Source organism: Pongo abelii, chromosome 13, assembly GCF_028885655.2.
Source record: "Pongo abelii isolate AG06213 chromosome 13, NHGRI_mPonAbe1-v2.0_pri, whole genome shotgun sequence".
NCBI lineage: Eukaryota > Metazoa > Chordata > Mammalia > Primates > Hominidae > Pongo > Pongo abelii.
In genome coordinates this window covers 125,244,325-125,264,679 of record NC_071998.2, presented here as the reverse complement: position 1 = coordinate 125,264,679, position 20,355 = coordinate 125,244,325, and the positions used below count along the sequence as shown (strand labels likewise).

The 20,355-nt window shown below is 56.4% G+C and overlaps 2 protein-coding genes across 5 annotated transcripts in view; both read left to right on the top strand.

Annotated features, from left to right (window-relative positions):
- Positions 1-20,355, top strand: part of VAV2 (vav guanine nucleotide exchange factor 2) — a 231,062-nt gene that overhangs the window by 88,793 nt on the left and 121,914 nt on the right.
- On the top strand, positions 10,824-12,764 carry LOC100462255 (uncharacterized). The gene is given in 2 exon segments (XM_054520861.2): positions 10,824-11,731; positions 11,734-12,764. Coding segments are annotated over 2 exon segments (672 nt in total). The 5' UTR covers positions 10,824-11,376; the 3' UTR covers positions 12,051-12,764.

The window sequence follows — 20,355 nt, the reverse complement described above, 5'->3', positions numbered from 1 at the left end:
GGTTCAGAATGGCATCATGTCTTTGGTAGGCTCCTCCCCGACCCAGAGCTGCTGTCCCTTTTTTTTTTTTTTTTTGGAGACAGAGTGTTGCTGCGTCGCCCGGGCTGGAGTGCAGTGGTGCAATCTCGGCCCACTGTAAGCTCCGCCTCCCGGGTTCATGCCATTCTCCTGCCTGAGCCTCCCGAGTAGCTGGGACTACAGGTGCCCGCCACCACGCCCGGCTAATTTTTTGTATTTTTTTTTTAGTAGAGATGGGATTTCACCGTGTTGGCCAGGCTGGTCTTGAACTCCTGACCTCAGGTGATCCACCCGCCTTGGCCCTCTGAAGTGCTGGGATTACAGGTGTGAGCCACGGCGCCTGGCCGAGCCGCTGTTCTTGCTGTGGTGCTATGAAGTGTGGGCCAGGGCTTGGTGAGTGACTTTACACAGGGCAGCTGCTCAGAGCCCCCGCCCTGGGAGAAGCCTCCATGTGTGGTGCTGCCCGTGGCACTGCCCAAGCCACAAGATGCATCCTCTCCCTTCAGCAGTGTGCCAAGCGCTCCCTACATCCCCTCCCTGCCGGGGCCCCGAGTCTGACTGCTCAGTGCAGCAGTGCTGGTGCTGTGGCCCTGGACGCTGGATGAGGGCCAAAAACACTATCATTTCCTCAGGCGAAAGAGTATTTTGTGCTCAGTGGCCCAGAGAGGGCTTCTGTTCACAGCCTGGTACTCCGGGGCCTTCTCCGGGTGGTGAACTTCACAGGGTCCTCAGCACCGACTCAGCAACTTGGACAGTAAGGGGTACGTTGAGAAGCTTGCGGGGAGGACGGAGCCCTGGCTGCAGACCTGGCACCTGATGGCCCCGTGGCCAGTTGCTGTGTCCTGGGAGCAGCGGGCTTGTCATCGGACTGCACCGGGAGAGCGTGTGCTGCGTGCCTGTGCCATGTGCCTGGTACCCATGTTCGGGCTCGGCTGGGCACGTGCTTTGTTGCAGGGGCTGCTTTCCTGCAAGTGCATTTGCCGTCCTGAGCCTGAGTACTCATCGAACTCCACGTGGTCGTCTGGGAGTGATTCCAGGTGCTTCCTGGTTTGAATTTCACAGGACCCTCGAGGACATGAACTCAGAAAATGAGGCATTGATGGTCGCTTTTATTGGTATATTAGATGCATTGAGGTTTTGAAAGGGAGGACTTGGGATTCTTCTCTGTCTTTTTAATGTCTTAGAGGGTCTAGAGATAGCATTTGCTCTTCAGTTCTCTAGAGGGGTCTCCCAGAAGAACAAAGCTGTGTGTGGCAGAGTGGTTCCCTTTAGAACGCGGAGCTCTGGGGGAGAGCCTGGCGCTTGGGCTGGAGCCGGCCCACTAGGGCACGGGCTGGAGCCCCATTCGCTCATCTGTGATTTGGAGCACAGAATGTACCCGAATAGGAAGCAGCTCAAAAGACAAGCTGGTTCCACCCCTTTCCCAGTAAGAGGATTTTAAGTTTCTTGGTCAAGATGATTTTATAAGCTTTTAGGGATAGATGAAGTAGTTCAACATTTACTTAAATATTTAATTTGCTCAATTGTTTACGTCTTTAAAGACATAAAAATAACATGTTCTTGTAGAGTTGCCCTTTTTTACTCAGTGTGTGAAATGGGTTTCTTCAAACTCTTCCCCTGGGGTCTCTGCCTCCCCGAGCCCTCTCCGGGTCTCAGTGTGGACCTGACGAAGTGGATTTGCATGCCCTCCAGGGACCCCTTTTCCTCGCCACCATCCCCCTGTTGAGAGTTTTTTCTGACGCCGTTTTTCAGTGACGCCCACGCTTGTGAGATCAGAGCCCTAGAAGCAGGGGTCGACCTTTGCTAAATTTCTTTATGGTTCAAAACCAAGTGAGCCTCTGTGAGCCACCAGACCCGAGGCTGGCTGAGGCCATGTCCGACTTTGTGTCCTGAGAACCCCAGAAAAGACTTGTATGCAGCCCCCACCCCCATATTTTCTAAGTGATACAAAACCTCTCCTGACTGGCAGGTGATGTGGCCATCACATCTCCCGGGATTGTTGTTTCAGCCCCTGTCTTTTGAGCCTGATGTGGGGCTCCAGGGGATGGGGCAGACCTGGCACGCCCTCACAGAGGGAATCCCGGTGCAGGGTGGGCATGGGACCCTGAGCCGGGAGCACCACCCAGCGTGGGGTAGAGGAAGAGGCCCGAGGGACAGTGCAGCGGGGAGGGAGGGAGCCCTGTGAAACAACCGAAATGTACTGGAACTGAAATGAGGCTGGAAGTCTGAGATCAGGGTGGCGGCGGGGCTGGTGCCTTCTGGGGCACAGGAAGACTGTGTCCTGGGGCACTCTCCTGGGCTGGCAGATGGCGTCTTCTCTTTTTGTATTCTTGTCATCTTTCCTCTGTGCCTATCTCTTTGTCCAAACTACCTCTTTTTTTTTTTTTTTTTTTTTTTCCCTGAGGCGGGGTTTTGCTCTTGTTGCCCAGGCTGGAGTGCAATGGCCTGATCTTGGCTCACTACAACCTCCACTTCCTGGGTTCAAGCGATTCTCTTGCCTTAGCCTCCCTAGTAGCTGGGATTACAGGTATGCATCACCACACCCAGCTAATTTTGTATTTTTAGTAGAGACGGGGTTTTACCATGTTGGCCAGGCTGGTCTTGAACTCCTGACCTCAAGTGATCCACCTGTCTCGGCCTCCCAAAGTGCTGGGATTACAGGCGTGAGCCATCGCGCCTGGCAAACTTCCTCTTTTTATAAGGACACGGGTCATATTGGATTAGGTCCCACCCCAGTGACAACATTTTAACTTGATTTCTCTTTGAAATCTCTGTACAAGTAAGGTTAAATTCTGAGGTCCTGGGGATTAGCACCCCTATGTATCTTTTTTGAGGGAACACAGTTCAACCCGAAACACTCCCTCATTTTTCTTTTGAGCAGATGTGTCTCTTCCCCTGCACCAAATGTGGGAACCTGTTTGCAGCCTGCACCCCAGCACCCCTGACCTCTGGATACCCTGGGGGGTTTGTGGGTGAACAGTTTCTTTACTGGGGCTCTGGGAGAACAGAAACATCTCAGTGTGGAAGTCTCCCCACTTCCAGTGCTGGCCGCATTTCAGGCTCCTCAAATCTGGGGATGTGGTAGCCCCAAGGCCGCAACTGTGTCTGCATGGAGGAGGTTTGGTCAAATTCAGAGGGCTCTGCCTTCGTGGGGCCAGGTGTCCTGTGTCCTGCAGCAGAGGCTTCTGACATGTCCCAGGCCCCATGCATGTTGTGTGGATTGTCCTGCGTGGTCCTCACACGTCCAAAGCAGATGCCCGTTCCTATCCCAGTGTATAGACAACGAAGTTGGGGCTCAGGGAGGCCAATTGCAGGGGGAGCTGATGGGCCTGGCCTTAAATTGGATCTCCCTGGGTCCAAGTCTGTGAGCTCCATGGTCCTGATGAAACTGTGTCACTTTTGGCCCAGAGAGGTGGGGGTGGGAGGTTCTGGTCTGACCTGTAGGACACGGAGGCTCGGAGCATCCACAGAGTCTCCTGACGTGCAGACGGCTAAGGCAGGCAGAGATGTGTGGTAGGAGGACATGCATGGTAGGACGTTGGCCCATTTCCTTTGGCCTCTGGAGCGCAGCTGTCCTCCCCACCCCAAGCCCCCTCTGATGGTGGCGGCACATTGCCACTGACCCCATCGGCCCGTCTCCTGGGAAAAGGCAGAATCTGGCAGTGGGTGCTGGGGTTCCAGAGTCAGAGACAGCGGGGCTCTCTGTGCTCACAGGAGGGTCTGGTGTCAGAAAAGTGGGGAAATAAATACCCCAGGAGGGCTGGGCCCAGCCCAGTGCCTACAGACCTAGGCAGAGTCACCAGGCCGGGCCGGCAGGAGTCCCTCAGAGCAACTCTGGGCCCTTGCTGGAGGGCAGGAGAGGCCCCTGCGGCTCAGGGCCAGCCTCCCCGTGTGGGCTCTTTGGCAAGGTAGTTGGACTCTTTTATGTGGCACCCACGGAAGCTTCTAGGCCTCATGAGACCGGGCTCGAGCTGGTGCCATGGCTGTCCCGACAGGCTCCCCTGGTCAGAGCCACCACGGGCCATGCTGGATCCGGGGAGGACACAGACCCTGCCTCTTGATGGGAGGAGTCTCAGAGAGTGTGCAGCCATCTTTACTCAGCCTCGGGGTCCCTGTCACAAACGGGGAATAACCATGCCTCTTCTGAGGCTCGGGAGGAGATGATCTGAGGAGACCCATGTGGGTAGCCGGCCTGTTGAATGGCAAGTGCCCAATAAATGGTCGCCACTGTGACCACTGGGTCCCCGGAGTGGTGCTTTTACATGAAATGTTCCTAAAACTGGTCCGTGGTTTTCAATATCAGTTGAGAGTGTTGGGGCTAAGGCTCTTGGCCCCCTTATGGTTCACTGGAAAATCAGACAGGAGAGGCCGGGCACGGTGGCTCATGCCTATAATATCAGCACTTTGGGAGGCCGAGGCGGGCAGATCACCTGAGGTCAGGAGTTGGAGACCAGCCTGGCCAAAACGGCGAAACCCCGTCTCTACTAAAAATACAAAAATTAGCCTGGCGTGATGACACGCACCTGTAATCCCAGCTCCTCGGGGGAGCTGAGACAGGAGAATTGCATGAACCCGGCTGGGAGGCGGAGGTTGCAGTGAGTTGAGATCCTGCCACTGCACTCCAGCCTGGGCGACAGAGCAAGACCCTGTCTCAACAATAAATAAATAAATGAATAAATAATAAATCAGACAGGAGGTAGATTGATTAATTGGAGAAAAGGCAAGACGATTGAACATTTATACAGGGGAACCTTCTAAATACCTTCTAAATAAAGTCCCAAAGATAGGGGAAATTGCTCATTTTTATGCGTAGGTTCCACAAAGCATGGGCAGGCAGATGAGCCTGGATTCTTCCTGGCCTCTCGGAGCCGCGCCCCTTCCTTGTGAGTGTGGGGCAGGACCCTCTCTGAAATGGTGGGTCTTATGACCTACAGTCAAACAAGGTAGGTCAGGGAATTTCTTTATGGCCAGTTTTTACACAGATACGGTGGAGGGACGGTTAGAATATTATTTTTAGGTTTGATGACTGGCTTTAGGGGAAAGGGGTTCTGGTTTCTAAGACCTGCTTGGGGGAAGAGGCGTTCTAGTTTCTGTGGCCAGCTCCAGGGAGAACGGAACTAGTGACAGGAGGACCTTCATGTTGGAGTGTTTTCTGAGCCCCAGTATTACCAGGGGGCCTCAGGAGTGGCTTTTTTCATGAAATGTTCCTAAGATGGGTCCATGGTTTTTATTTTCCCTCCCTCCCTCCCTCCTTTCCTTCCTTCCTTCATCTTTCTCCCTCCCCTCCCCTCCCCTCCCTTCCCTTCCTTTCCTTTCTTCTTTTTTTTTTTTTTGAGACACGGTCTTACTCTGTCACCCAGGCTAGAGTGCAGTGGTGTAATCGTGGCTAACTGCAGCCTTGATCTCTGGGTTCCAGTGATCCTTCCTGCCTTCGCCTCCCGAGTAGCTGGGACCACAGGCATGTGCCACTATGCCCAGCTTTTTTTTTTTTTGAGATGGAGTCTTGCTCTGTCGCCCAGGCTGGAGTGCAGTGGTGCAATCTCGGCTCACTGCAAGCTCTGTCTCCTGGGTTCACGCCATTCTCCTGCCTCAGCCTCCCGAGTAGCTGGGACTACGGGTGCCCGCCACCACACCCAGCTAATTTTTTGTACTTTTAGTAGAGATGGGGTTTCACTGTGTTAGCCAGGATGGTCTCGACCTCCTGACCTCATGATCCACCCGCCTCGGCCTCCCAAAGTGCTGGGATTACAGGCATGAGCCACCACGCCCAGCACACTCAGCTAATTTTTAAATTTTTAGTAGAGGCCAGGCATGGTGGCTCATGCCTGTAATCCCAGCACTTTGAGAGGCTGAGGTGGGCGGATCGCCTGAGGTCAGGAGTTTGAGACCAGCCTAGTCAACATGGTGAAACGCCGTCTCTACTACAAAAATTAGCTGGGTGTGGTGGCGGGCACCTGTAATCCCAGCTTCTTGCTACTTGTGAGGCTGAGGCATGAGAATCGCTTGAACCCAGGAGGCAGAGATTGCGGTGAGCTGAGATCGTGCTATTGAACTCCAGCCTGGGCAACAGAGCGAGACTCCGTCTCATAAATAAATAAATAAAATATATTAAATTTTTGGTAGAGATGAGGTCTCACTATGTTGCCCAGACTGGTCTCAAACTCCTGGGCTCGAGTGATCCACTCACCTCGGCCTCCCAAAGTGCTGGGGTTACAGGTATGAACCACTGCACCCGGCCTGAGGATTCCCAACTCCCCGTGGGTCTCCTCAGGTCGTCTCCTCCCGGGCCTTGGAAGAGACACTGTTATTCCGCGTTTGTGATGGGAACCCTGAGGCGGACTAAAGATACCTGCAAACTCTCTGTGATTCCTCCCATCAAGAGGCAGGGTCTGGGCGGGGTGCGGTGGCTCACGCCTGTAATCCCAGCACTTTGGGAGGCCGAGGTGGGTGGATCACGAGGTCAGGAGATCGAGACCATCCTGGCTAACGTGGTGAAACCCCATCTCCACTAAAAATACAAAAAATTAGCCAGGCGTGGTGACGGGTGCCTGTAGTCCCAGCTACTGGGGAGGCTGAGGCAGGAGAATGGCGAGAACCTGGGAGGCGGAGCTTGCAGTGAGCCGAGATTGCACCACTCCACTCCAGCCTGGGAGACAGCAAGACTCCGTCTCAAAAAAAAAAAAAAGAGGCAGGTCTGTATCCTCCCCGGATCTGAGACAGCCTGTAGTGGCTCTGACCAGGGGAACCTGCCAGGAGAGCCACAGCACCAGCCTGGGCCTGGCCTCATGAGGCCTAGAAGCTTCCCCGGGCACCACATAAAAAGTCCAGCTACCTCGCCACTCAACTGATGGTTTTAAATACCAGTTGAGGGGATTAAAAATGATCTTTTTATTTATTTTTTATTTTTTTGAGGCAGAGTCTCGCTCTGTCACCCAGGCTGGAGTACAGTGGCACAATCTCGGCTCACTGCAACCTCTGCCTTCCAGGTTCAAGTGATTCTCCTGCCTCAGCCTCCTGAGTAGCTGGGATTACAGGTGCCTGCCACCACGCCTGGCTGATTTTTGTATTTTTTTTTAGTAGAGACAGGGTTTTGCCCTTTTGGCCAGGCTGGTCTTGAACTCCTGATGTCAGGTGATCCGCCCACCTCAGCCTCCCAAAGTTCTGGGATTACAGGTGTGAAGCACCACACCTGCCCTAAAAAGTCTCTTTCTGTTGAGGGTCTGGCGTTGTGGAGAAAGCGCTAGACTCAGCCTTGGAGCCCCTCTGGCCACCCTGCCGGCTGCCGGTGACACTAGGTCAGCCTGTGTCCACCCGGCCTCAGTTTCCTTCTCTGTGCTTTGCAGCCCGAGGCAGGCCCATCTCCGAGGTCCCTCCCAGCCTCAGGGTACCCGGATGCAGTATGTTGGAAGCGCTTGGGATTTTCAAAGGGGGAAAGTGATCGTGGACTTCCCTGGTAGGAGACTTTGCATGGTCTGGCTGGGCAGAGTGTCCCTAAGCCCTGCTGGGCCCCTTCCAACCACCAGCAAGCCAGCTGCCTGTTTCTGCCTTCACAGGTTTTCTGAAGTTGGTGGGTGCTGGACGCTTCTGAAGAGGAGTTTTAATTGGCAGAGGCTGCTGTCTCCCTGGCAGGGAAACATTCTGGAGGCCTGGGGGCGGGTTGTTTTTTCTTCACTCCGTTAATACCAGTGACCTTTTTGCCTCCAGCGTTAATTAAATACAAATGTTTCAGGCATCTGCATGGTCATGGTCTGGCATTATCTTGACCTTAGGTGACTTGGAAATTCCATATTTGGCCTTCACTAAACGAGGCATAGAAGAGCAATCATGGACAATCTGGAAATGGAGGGCTTAGAGCCACACCTTGTGGCCACCCAGAGGGGGGCCTGTGTTGCTGCGGAGGTGGTGAGAGAGCAGAGCTCTCTGGCTTGACCACCATGGATGAAGCTGGGCTCAGCTCTGGGCTGGGGGAGACAGGAAGGACCTCACCCTCCTGGGACCCAGTTTCCTTCAAGGAGACACAGCCCAGCCACCTGGGTAACAGGTGATGAATGGGAGGTAGGGATGGAAGATGTCTTGAGGGATGGGCCAGACGGTGGGTTACAGAGGGGCAGAGCAGGGTGGCAGGTGTGAGCCCAGATGTCAGGCTCCCCACCTGGGTATGCCCTGTGCTGGGCTCCTGACCCAGAGAGGCTGAGGCTGGCACCCACCTGGACACCTCTGCCACTTGGGCGGAAGGAGGGGGACTTAGTCTCTTGCTGCTGCTCAAAGGAGCGGCTTTCTTCCCAAGTGTCAGCTCATTTTCCCGCATCCTTCAGCAATAACCAGCATGTGCTGATAGGCTCCCGAGTCGCTTCCTAGTGCTGTGTTCTCACAAGCCCGACATTTGTTTTGGCTGGATTTTTTTTTTGCTCTGTCGCCCAGGCTGGAGTGCAGTAGCACGATCTCGGCTCACTGCAAGCTCTGCCTCCCAGGTTCATGCCATTCTCCTGCCTCAGCCTCCCAAGTAGCTGGGACTACAGGCGCCCGCCACCACGCCCAGCTAATTTTTTGCATTTTTAGTAGAGACGGGGTTTCACCGTGTTAGCCAGGATGGTCTTGATCTTGTGACGCCTCGGCCTCCCAAAGTGCTGGGATTACAGGTGTGAGCCACCGCACCCAGGCTGGTTGGATTTTTTTTTTAAAGTTTCTAAGCAAAAGACAAGAAAAGAAAATGTCATTTATATTAATATCAACTTTTTCTCATAAACACAGTTCTAGACACAGCTGGTAGAAGTTCTGAAATCAAACCAGAATGGAATTACGGTGTTGCTTATGTGAATGAAGTGGCACATGGATCCAATAAAATGAGCAGCTACCCTCTGAGAGTGACCTTAACAACAGTTTGAAAGTTTTGCATAGTGGAGCCAATGACGAAAGTTGCCTAGATCTAACACTGCGAGAGTGGCTGTCGTCCCCACGTTTAGACCTGCTCTAACGTTTATAAAGATTTTATTCTTTTGTATTTTATTTATTTATTTTTTTGAGACTGAGTCTCACTCTGTTGCCCAGGCTGGAGTGCAATGGCGCGATCTCAGCTCATTGCAACCTCTGCCTCCCGGGTTCAAGCGATTCTCCTGTCTCAGCCTCCCGAGTAGCTGGGATTACAGACACCTGCCACCATGCCCATCTAGTTTTTGTACTTTTAGTAGGGGCAGAGTTTCACTGTGTTGGCCAGGCTGGTGTGAACTCCTGACCTCAAGTGATCCACATGCCTCGCGCTCCCAAAGTGCTGGGATTATAGGCGTAAGCCACTGCACCCGACCTACTAACATTAATAAAGATTTTAGTGTGGCCGCCAATTAAGAAGGCCGAGAACCAGACAACTCTGGCCTTACAAGACAGTTTTTTGCCAATGTGTAGAAAGCTGATGTTCTTGCCCTTTTTAAAGTAGTAGCATTGTTGAGATGCAGTTCACATACCGTGGGATTCACCCATTTGAAGTGTGCAGTTCGGGGGTTTTCAGTGTATTCACAAGGCCATGTATCCACCACTAATTTTAAAACATTTTCATTACCCCCAAAAAGAAACCCCAACCCATTAGCAGTAACTCCTCATCCTCCCAACTTTCCCCAGCCCCTGGCAGCCACTAATTCAAATTTCTGTGGCTTTGCCTGGTCTGGAAACTTCCTATAAATGGAATGTCACAATAGATTGTCCCTGTGCCTGGCTGGCACCCCCTGGCACATTGCAGTGAGAATCAGAGCTTCTCTCCTTTTCACGTCGGAGTGATAGTCCACAGTGGCTCCACTGCAATTTGTTTACCCATTCATCTGTTGACGGACATTTGAGTTGTTCATTTACATTTTTATTTTTAATTTTTGTCAAGGTAATGATAGATGCACACGGCAGAAACAGTCACGTTACAGACGGGCTTGAAATGAATGGTGGCCTCCTGCCTCCCCGGCCCCAGCCCTGCCAGGCCTCCCCCAGGAGCTGCACGTATAACTGTGTCTTTAATTCTCCTGCAGTCACCTTTGGAGCCTCCAGAGATCTCCATAGAGCCCAGCCCTTGATCCCTGCTTTCAACACCTGTTGATTCTTTGCTGTAGGAGATGAGCCCCTGTCCCCCTCCCCTGCCCCTTGTGCTGGTGTCATTCTCCTGCGGGCGGCCCTCGGCGCCTCGGCTTGGAGCTTAACTCCCTCTTTCTTGTCGCCCCTGTCCCACGCCATCTCCGGACGCCCCCACGCGACCTTCAGAACATCGACCTCTGCCCTTCCTCCTGCCTCCCGCATCAACAGCGGTGACGCTGATGGCCAGGGCTCTGTGTTCCGCCTGTGCTGTCTCCCGTCCTTTACCCCAGGGTCTAGGGCAGGTGAGGGCCAGCAGAGTGCTCAGCTCTGGACCCTGCCTGGGGTCATGGCAGGCCCTGCTGGGGGACAGGCTGCTGTTTCTTCTCGGGGGCCCCAGGTCTGGGCTTCTTTCCCTGGGGGTCCAGGGTGGGTGCCAGGATCCGGAGCCTCCTGGGGTGTCCTGTGTTCTGGGGAGAGGCCCACAGCCTTCCTTAGATTCCTGGAGGGGTTTGTAGTCCCCTTGGGGTTAAGGATCTGCCTGAGATGGTGGGGAAAGGGCTGGCCCCTCCTCCTCCTGGGAGCCTGTGAACCCTGCTGGGCCCTCAGGCCTCCCTGGACAGAGGGCAACTGTGGCAAAATTTCCCAACAGCCGCCTTGTGTGGGGTCACCCGGGGGGTTCTGGAGGTTTCTGGGGGCCTCTCCTTTGGGCTCAGAGGCCGTAAAGGTGGTTTCCGCCTTTGCTGGGCCCTGTGATCCTTGTGGCCATGGTGTTCCTGTTGGTTTTGTGGAGGGATGCACCCAGCCGCCTCTCCGGTCACCGGCCTGTGTTGAAGGAGCTTAGGTCTCCTTCTTGGGTCAGTTGCACCAGGTCTGGGTCTGGCTGCAGCTGGTGCTGATGGCTGGCACCATCCCTGGCCAGGCTGAGCCCCGGTTCCCCCATCCTTGGGAAAGGGTGGAACCCTGTGTGTCCATGGTCCCTGGAGCCCTCACAGGGCACTTTAGAGCGGACATGGTGGTGGCAGTGGGTACTGTGGGGGATCCAGCGAGGTGACCTCTAGGGTCTCACCCGCGCAGCTTCCCCGAATTCTGACGGGCAGTGAAGGCGGGGAGTCGGGGATGGATTCTCAGCCATGGGCTGTGGGGTAGATGTCATGCTGCTTGGCAGGGTGGCCTTGGGCCCATTGCTGTCTTCCTTCTCTCTGAGCCTCAGTTTCTGCAGATGTAAGGTGGAGATTACGACAGAACTTTCCAGAGGGCTGTGAGGGTCCGTGAGGTCCTGTAAAGCATTCAGCTGTGTGTGCGGTACACATGGGCGCCCGACTCTCGCGGCTGCCGTGTGGGTCAGGTGCGGTGGGTTTCAGGGGCGGTGGTTGGACTCTGGCTTCTCTGCCACTTGCTGCAATGCTGGGCCTCGGTCATCGCAGCTGTGGGTGGAATCGCCGTCCCGCCACCCTCCGAGGATCAGGCAGTGAAAGCTGCCGCGTGGCGACGGAGGAACGCTTGGGCTCCTCCTCTCCTTGGTTGGGCTGGGCGCTCGCCCCTGTTCTGTAGGCACCCTTGACTTCCTGCAAACCCTGTTTCTTGAAGGTGACCTTTGGAGCTGGCCGGAGTGGGTGTCGGCCCTCTTGGCTCCTCTGTCTAGATTTTGCTTTTATGAAGGCCGGGGAGGAGGGCTCGCCCCTGGTAGGCGGCCGTGCAGGGCAGGTCTCTTGCCGCCTGAGGACCCCAGAGTTGTCGCTAGGGCCTCCTCCTCCACGCTGCCCCTCCACGGCGCTGCCCGACTGTGGGATCGAGGACCAGCTGAGGCCCAGCTGCTGTTGCCACTGCCTCTACCACCTGAGCCTCCTTCCTTCTTTCCTCCCTCCCTTTCTCCTCCTTCCCTTCCTCTTCAGCCCTCTCCACCCTCCACCCTGCAGCTGTGGGGCCTTTGTGTGACCCCTCCACAGCCTGAAGGCACCTGGCTGTCAGACTCCCACCTTTAGAGGCCTGTGGATTTGGGAGGGTGGCGAGAGGAGTCTGCGAGGGAGGTGGGACTCAGGCTGTCTGGTAAGTGCCCAGATCGGACTCAGAGCCGTAGATCTTGGATTGTGCTATCCTCTGACAGAAAGAGCAGCTGAGTCCGCCTTACTGTGTGTCTAAGGGCCAGGGCCCTTCACCGCCCAGCAAAACCTGTGCCTCATGACCAGGAAGGAGGTGTTCCTGGGCTCACTTTGAAGTCTTTTTGTGAGACATCATCCTGATGATAATTCTCGGGTGGGCTCGGGCAAGTTCCCCACGGATAGAAACCGCTTGGCTCTTTCTTTCCCCCTTGCAAGAACCTGGAATGGTTTTTATTGCCAAGGCTGGGCCAGGTCCGCTGTTCTCGTCTGCAGTGGCCTCTGAGCCGAAGCCTGGCACGGATTCGCCCCTCCTTTTGCATCTCTGGCCTGTGAATCCTCTCCTCCCTCCAGCCCTGCAGCTCAGCCTGCCCTGCCCTCCCGAGCTCCTTGTGCCCCCATGTCCCTGTTGGAGCCGAAGGACAGTTGTCTCTGCTGGACTCTGACGCCCGATTCAGGCACGGAGACCCAGGAGGGACGGCCAGGCAGGTTAGGTGCTCGGCTGCCCTTTGGCCGAGCCCTGCATGGGGCCCAGGGATCGATGCAGGTTGATTTTTGCTGACCCCTGGGATGACCTTGGCCAAGTGACTTAATTCTATCTCCTCCCCAGTGTGCTTATAGACAGAGGTGTATGCACCGGTAAGGGTGCTCTAACAAGTGTTGGCTTTCACTCCCCACCTCCTCAGCCCCCACATTTCCAAAATAAACAGAGGCTTGTTTGTGTTCAAAGGACGCTCCTGGCTCACAAAGCCCTGTAGCCCCGCGGAGGCACCAGGAGGCCTCACTTCCAAGCAGCACCGCCCCATGGAGCCAACCCGGGCCACCTGTTCCCGCTGGCACCTGAGCAGGCCCCTTGCTGATCCCCACCCCCTCCCCTGTATCTCCCCTTTATCCCCCTCTACCCCTCCCCTGCACCGCTGGCCTCTGTTCATCATCCCCCACACCACCCTTGGGTCCCCTCCACCCTACCCAATGCCCCCATCCCTCTCCTTCCCCCTCCTCCCCACACCCCACCTCTTTCATCCCTTTCCTCTCCCCACACCCCTGGCACCCCATCCTTTGTCCCTCTCCTTCAACCTCCCTATCCCCCTTTCCTCTCTCCCTCTCTCCATCTCTCCCCCTCTCTCCATCTCTCCCCCGACTGCCTTGGTCCACTCACCCACTTCTTTTACCCCTCTCCTCCATTCTCACTCCACGCCCTCTATCCCCACCTCTCCCAACCACATCCCCATGCCTCACCCTCCATCCCTCCTCTCCATCCTTCCCCTCCATCCCCTTCCATCCCTCTCCCTCCATCCCCCTCCATCCCTCCCCTCCATCCCTCTCCTTCCCTCCCCTCCCTCCCTCCCCTCCATACCTCTCCTTCCATCCCTCTCCATCCCTCCCCATCCCTGCCTCTCCTCCATGCCTCCCCTCCATCCCTCTCCTCCATTCCTCCCCCTTCATCCCTCCCCGTTCATCCCTCCCCATTGTCCCTCCCTCTCCATCCCTCCCCTCCATCTCCTTCCACCCCTCCCCCTCCATCCCCCTCCCTCCCTCCCCTCCATCCCTCTCCCTCCTTCCCTTCCCTCCCTCCCCTCCATCCCTCTCCCTCCTTCCCTTCCCTCCCTCCCCTCCATCCCTTCCCTCCATCCCTCGCCTTCCATCCCTCTCCATCCTTCCCCCTCCATGCCTCCCCTCCATCCCTCTCCTCCATCCTTCCCCTTCATCCCTCCCCCTCCATCCCTCCTCTTCATTCCTCCCCTTCCATCCCCCTCCATCCCCCCTCCATCTCCCCTCCATCTCCCCTCCCTCCCCCTCCATTCCTTCCCTTCTATTCCTCCCCTCTGTCTCTCCCCCTCCATCCCCCCATCCGTTCCCTCCATCCCTCCCCACCATCCTCCCCACCATCCCTCCTGCTGAGAGTGGGAGGGAGGGAGGGAGAAGAAGCTAGAGCTGGAAACTGTGTTCCCGAGGGTGGCGTGAGTGCCGGGCCCTGGCAGCCCCCTGCACCCTTGTCCCCCGGGCCTCTGCTTGCTGAGCACCTTGAGCAGGGCTCTGGTGCTCCCTTGCAAGAGCCTCGGAGAGAAAATCCTCTTTGCCTTTTTTACTTTTTTCACTCCTCTACCTTATTTCATTTAACTTCCCCACTTCAGACCAGAAAATGCCCAAATAGATATTAGAAGATCTTAAAGTATTTTTGTTTATCAGGTGTGAAAGGTGGCAGGTCCTTGCCAGTTTGCAGGGACGGGTGGCTGGCAGTGAGGTAGCAAGAGAGATGCTCCTCCATAGTGCCCACGTCCCAGGCAGTGCCATAGTCCCCACAAGCAGCTCAGGAGTGCTGAATATCTCACTCTGCCGTCACCAGTGTGCAGCTTCCACCTCGTGCTTCAAGGTGGCTGCTGAGCTCCTGCCATCTCGTCCATGTTCCATGCAGCAGGAAAGAAGCAGGGGAGGCAGCTGTTTCCTTTTAAGTGCATGACCCTCCCTCACCTCCCCTTCCTTTCTTACACAGTGTCCAGAACGTGGTTCTGGGGCCATTCCTTTCTGCAAGGGAGGGTGGGGAGTGCTGTCTTTAGCAGGCAGCCCTGAGCCATCAAGCATCTGCCTCTCATGGACAAAGGGGAGAAGGACTGTAGGGGGGTGGTGGGGGGTGGTCGTCTTTGCTCCAACTAGGGAGAGCTGTGGCCCCTTGACCCTCGGCACTTTTCCCATTTCTGCCCTCCCAAGTGGTTTCTTCCTGCACCTCTTGGAAGGAAGAAATGTAGTCCGGGGCTGGGAAGCTGCAGTCCGTGCTCACTCCTGGGCTTACGGCCACGATTCCTCCTGGATGCCCCACGGCCTGTGTGAGGCGCGCCATCAGTCCCTCTGTGACAGGCAGCAAGGCTCCGTGTGGTCGCGGTGGAGCTGAGTTCTGGCTCCTCGGAAGAAACCACTGCCCAGACTCCCGGCCTGGGCTCCCTGGTTCCACCCCCTGGAGTCTCGGCTGTGTGGAGGGCTCTGTGCCCTGTGGACATGCCAGGCTGGCGCGATCCATGCCACCCGTGCCCTGGCTGCCACTCCTGCCTGGGGACCTGCCTCAGCCCCCCGCGGGTCACCCTCCCACACCCTGGCGCCATAGCCTCCCGGATTGTGCCCGAATCCTGTTAGTTACTAGCTAATTTTCCCAGCCAGGATGACAGGTCCTTTCACTGCAGAGACAGTAATTCGTGGGGTCATCCCAGGAGTGGCTCTGCGGGGTCATGTATTATTCATGGGAAGCACTAATATTCCAGCCTGGAGTTCTTTTTTCGTGGAAGCTGTGAGGTCTTCAGCCTTGTGTCGATATTAACAGTTGAGACATGAGTAAAACACCATCACATCGGGAAAGCCTGATTAGGTTTAACGGGGGACAGAGAAGAAAGAATTTTTTTTTTTTTTGGTAAATGAAATGTCTTATGAACAAACAGCCGAGCCTTGTTGGGTGCCCTGGGGAGTTTCCTGGGATTTCATGATGCGCTCGGTCGCTGAGGAAGCAGGTGCCGACGGGCCGGCTGGCTTAATGTATTTGTGCAGTTGCAGTGTGGGACTGGGGTGGTCCTCGCTGCAGAGCTGTGGGCTGCCCGCACCTGCCCCAAGGCAAGCTGTGTGCTCCCCCAGGCCCCGGACCCAGTGCCTTTCCCTCCCAAGCATCCCTCAGTCTTTTCCACGGGTCTCAGGATGGCCCTGGGGAGAGAAGGGAACCGAGGACCACAGATCACTGTGCCGTAGCCACCTTCCCCCACCCCTTTGACTCCTAGGCTCTTAGGAGGGGTCAGGCCAGTCTAGAAAGCCAGCAGCTAGCACCCAGAGTGGGCATGCTGTCTCCCACACAGGCGCAGGCATGTTCTAGGCTCGTGCCCGTGAGCCCCCACTCTTCAGCACCCCCTGTAAGAGGAGCACTGTGATGACTCTAATTTCCTGGACGAGGAACCCAGGCCAAGACCTGGGGGCCAGCTTGTCCGGGGTCACCTGGTATCCGACCCCTAGCCTGTGGTTTGCTGGGCCTCGGTTTCCCACCCCGAGGGCGGAAGAGCAGGCGGCACTGAGACCCCTTTCAGCTCAGCTCAGCTCCAGATCCCTGCTGGGCCTGCCTCGGGCCATCTTGATCTCAGCAAAGAGCTCCTCAGAAGTGAGGCTTCCCCGGGGACGGGGACGCGGTGTCCGTGCCCCCCTGGCAGGGGCGCTTCATTTCCATGCTGTTCGTGTCGTCTCCTTGCGAATGACGGGCCGTCCTCCAGGGCCCGGCGTCCTGTAATTGGGGTAAGTGTCACTTTTGTTTCTGAGGTGGGGGAAATTAAATTGTGTGTGTGCACACAATTAATCTTGCTAATGGCAGCCTCCCTGGATCTGGAAATTAAAGGTTAAGTGTCTTGAAGCCAGCCGCTGGGATGACGCCCTTTGGAACACATCAGTCAGCTCAGGCTCATGATACTAATTGGGGTGGAGTCTGGTGTTTGTCTAGCTCTGACCCTGTTTGGGGGATGTTGGTCTCATCGTGTCCACGAAGAGGCTGAGACTTGGAGATGTGGAAGCTGCAAAAGCCCTTCCCAGAGCTGCATCTGTCTGTCTGTCCGTCTGTGAGAGTGACGTGGCTCCTGGACACAGCGGTTTCTATGGAAACTGCCCCATGACCCAGGGCCGGTGGTGTAGGGACAGACATGTCTGGGCCTGCCTGTCCGTGTTTGGCCTTGGGTTCAAAAGAGCTGGAGGCCTGGAAGGTCCAGGTGTGTGTGGCCCCCACATGCAGCTGCTGCTTTGTTTTGTTTTATTGCCTGTGGTAAGATACACAGAACATAATATTTAGCTTCTTAACCATTTTCCAGGGCACAGGTCGGTGGCTCTGAACACACTCATGTTGCTGTGCAGTCATCACCACCGTCTGTCTCCGGAACTGCTTCATCCGCCCAGGCGGACGCTCTGCCCCCATTCAGCGCTCACCCCAGCCTCACCTGGCTCCTGGCTCCCCACTTCTGCTTGCTGTCTGCATGAGTCTGCCAGCTCCAGGGGCCTCATGTAAGAGAGTCCTGCGGGGACCTCCTGTAGGGAATCCCGTGGTATTTGTCCTTTGTGACTGGCTTATTTCCCTTAGCACAAGGCCCTCAAGGCTCATCCAAGGGGTGCTCCTAGGTAGGGTCTGCCTCTTCAGCCTGAGCTCGGGCTTGGGAACTGGGGGCTCCCGGTGGGGAGCAGCGAGAAGTGGCTGCTTTCTGTGGACACTGCGTTGCTCTACGTGGAAGAGGGTTGCTGTGAATGTGCCTCGTCTTTCCTTCAGGGCTGGTGGTGACGAGGCTGGCCACGCAGGATCCTTACCTTCCCTCCCTCTGCGTCCGGAGGCCTGTCCTGGGCAGGTGGGGAGCTGAGAGTCCTTGGGAGAAGTGGAGGCAGCCGGGGCCACAGGAGAGCCCTGGGCCGGACCAGCTCTGTCACCTCCACCTGCAGCGTGCCCTTGGGCAGTGATTTCCCTCCTCGGGCCACAGTTCCCTCATCTTGCAATGGGGGCTCATCCCACCCACCCCCGGTTCTCATGGGGATGTAATGGGAACTGAAGGTGAGAACCCCTGAAGATGCAAAAGCAGCCCCTGGGTCGGGGGTGGGGGATGGGAGGCAGAGGCAGGGGCAGGGGTGGCTCCTGGCCTCGCTGATTGCCGTATCAGGCCGGCCATCATCCCTCTGGTCTGTGTCCTGGCTGCTGTGATCTCATCCCTCGGCCTCTGATGTCCCTGGGGTGCTGGGGGTAAGTGGAGTCCGTGATGTCCCCAGGGAGGCACGTGGGGAATGTGTGTGTGACGGTGGTGATGGCGTGTGAGTGTGTTCAGTGCTGCTAACTTGTGCTTTTGAAAACGGTTAAGAAGTTACATTTTGCGGGGTGGGGTGGCGTGGGATCCGGGTGGCCCTGGGGTGGCCGTTGCTGTTTTTGGAGTTAGGGCAGGATCTTAGGCCCTATGAATTCCCTGGGGCCAGATGTCCATGCCTCTGAAAATCCAGCTTCTGCTGGGGCATGTGCTCCCTGGAGTAGCAGGTGGGTGGGCTTGGAGCAGCTGTGTTCAGCTTTGTTTCCCATCCAAGGGGGTCTGGGGCCCTCACTGCCCCTTCCCCCACCCCCATCCTGGGGTGGTTTTATGCTTCGAGGCAATTAGTTTCCATGGCTAGTCCCCGAGGGCTGTGGAGGTGAAGAGGTCCCTTCCTGCTGAATGGACCCGGCAGATGGCCCCTACCCCACCCTGCCCCAAAGGAGGTGCGATTTCTGCGTGGGGCCTGCTGCCTGGGCCCTCCTCTGAGTTGGGCTGAGCCCCAGGGAACCCCTCTGGGAACCACCACTGATGAGGGAGAGCAGGAGGGCCCAGGGTGGGGAGCGGGGGCTTGGCACCTGCCTTGTCTGGCTTCCCTCCCCCGTGTGACTGGGAAAGTCTTGCCTGAAGGGCAGCCTCTGCCCCTGGGCCTCCTGTGCATCTTGGAAGAGTGGAACACACCTTTTCCTGTCCACCTGCCCCAAGCCAGGTCGCTGTGCTCTGTGAGCCCAGCAGACCCCTGGAGTATGGATTATGAACACAGGCTTTTGCGCTTGCAGAATTCACCTGCTCTCCTGGTAACAGAGCTCTGACCCTGCATGCAGCCACTGGGTTGTTCTGGACGTGGGTGTTGCCAGCAGAAGAGGAAGGTCTTGGCAGGGTGAATAATGTGTGCAGGTGCCCCTCAGAGCAGGGCTGAGTGGGCTCCGTGCTGTCTCTGGGCCTGTCTTGTTTTCTTGTCTCCAGTAGGAGATTGGGGATTTGCACCCCCCAGACACAGGCGCAAACACATGGGCCTCACTGACTCTGACACGGGGCCCAGGCTCAGATGTGTGGTGCTGTCAAGTCTGGGGCTTCCTCTTGTCTGGGACGAGGTTAGAGCTGGACCCTGGCCAGAGCTCAGACTGTGGCATCAGATGGACATGGGTTTGAGTCCTTCCAGCTGGGCAACCTTCAGCAGGCTACTTAGCCTCTCTGAATTATAATGGACCTCCCTGTGGCAGGGTTAGGCACGCGGTAGGCTCTGAGACTCCTCCTCCAGGATGGAGACTTTGTGGCCACTGCTCAGATGCCTCTGGGCTGAGGCAAGCATCAGACGAGGCCAGTCCCTCACGTGCTGTTCTCGCGGAGTTTCTTGCACGTGGCAGAGCCTTCCAACCTGCAGGAAGCTTTGGGGTTGCCTGGGACCCTGGGTCCCACATGGGTGCTCCTTTCTGTCTTTCCCTTCCCGCCTGCTCCAGCCCCTTCACCCCTGGTTTCTGAGCTGCATCTCAGCCTCCCAGGGTGGCTCTGGGCCCGGCTGGGCCTTTCCGCCCCCCAACTGTCAGTACGGAAATGAGACCAGATCAGTCTCCTGCACATGCTTCTCTTTCTGGGATTTAACAAGTTTAAACTTGGTTGTCTAGCAAAGTCCCCTTAATGGTGAGTTTGTAGGTAGCTGAGAACTTTGGTTCTCAGGAACACTCAGGAACACCTGAGTTTGGTTGTCACCAATGGGCCGTCCCAGTGGCACCTGTGGTTCCTTCCAGCCCAAGGGTAAGTGGGTGAGTGCTTTGTTAAGGGTTTGTGCCGGCACCGTGGTGGGTTTGCAAGGTCAGGGAGATGGCATGGAGCGTGTGCCCACCTCCACCTTGGGGCAGCTGAGCATCACCAGGTGAGGCCAGATGCAGAGTCCAGTCATTTCAGAGCTGTTAGATGGAAATCGGAGGCGGGGGGCCCAGCAGAACACCATGCCAAACTTGGGAGGGGTCTGCCCTGGGGTCACGTCTCACCTGCAGCCTGAGCACCTTGCTTGTGTAAAATCTGAATGACATTGCACACTCCTGGCGGTGCACCATTATTAATAAATACGACACTTGCAGAGTCCACAGTGGCAGGCCCTCAGGAAGTACCGGCCACCGCTGTGCCCTTGAATCAAGACTTGTTTTGGAATGAGAGGGCTCTGAGAAACACAAGTCACTGGGCCGTGTTTGCTCATCGATGTGACAGGGATGCCTGAGCACACTGAACTTGAGCTTGTGGGGAAGAAGCAGAGGCAGACAGTGCAGCTGGGCGGGGCAGGCGCTTCCACTGCAGCTGGACATGGACCAAGTAGACAGCCGCGGGGGCTGCATGCATGCCCTTCCCTGGGCCGCCCTTGGTTGAGTGGGCTCAGAAGTTCAGAAGAATCAATCGCAGGACAC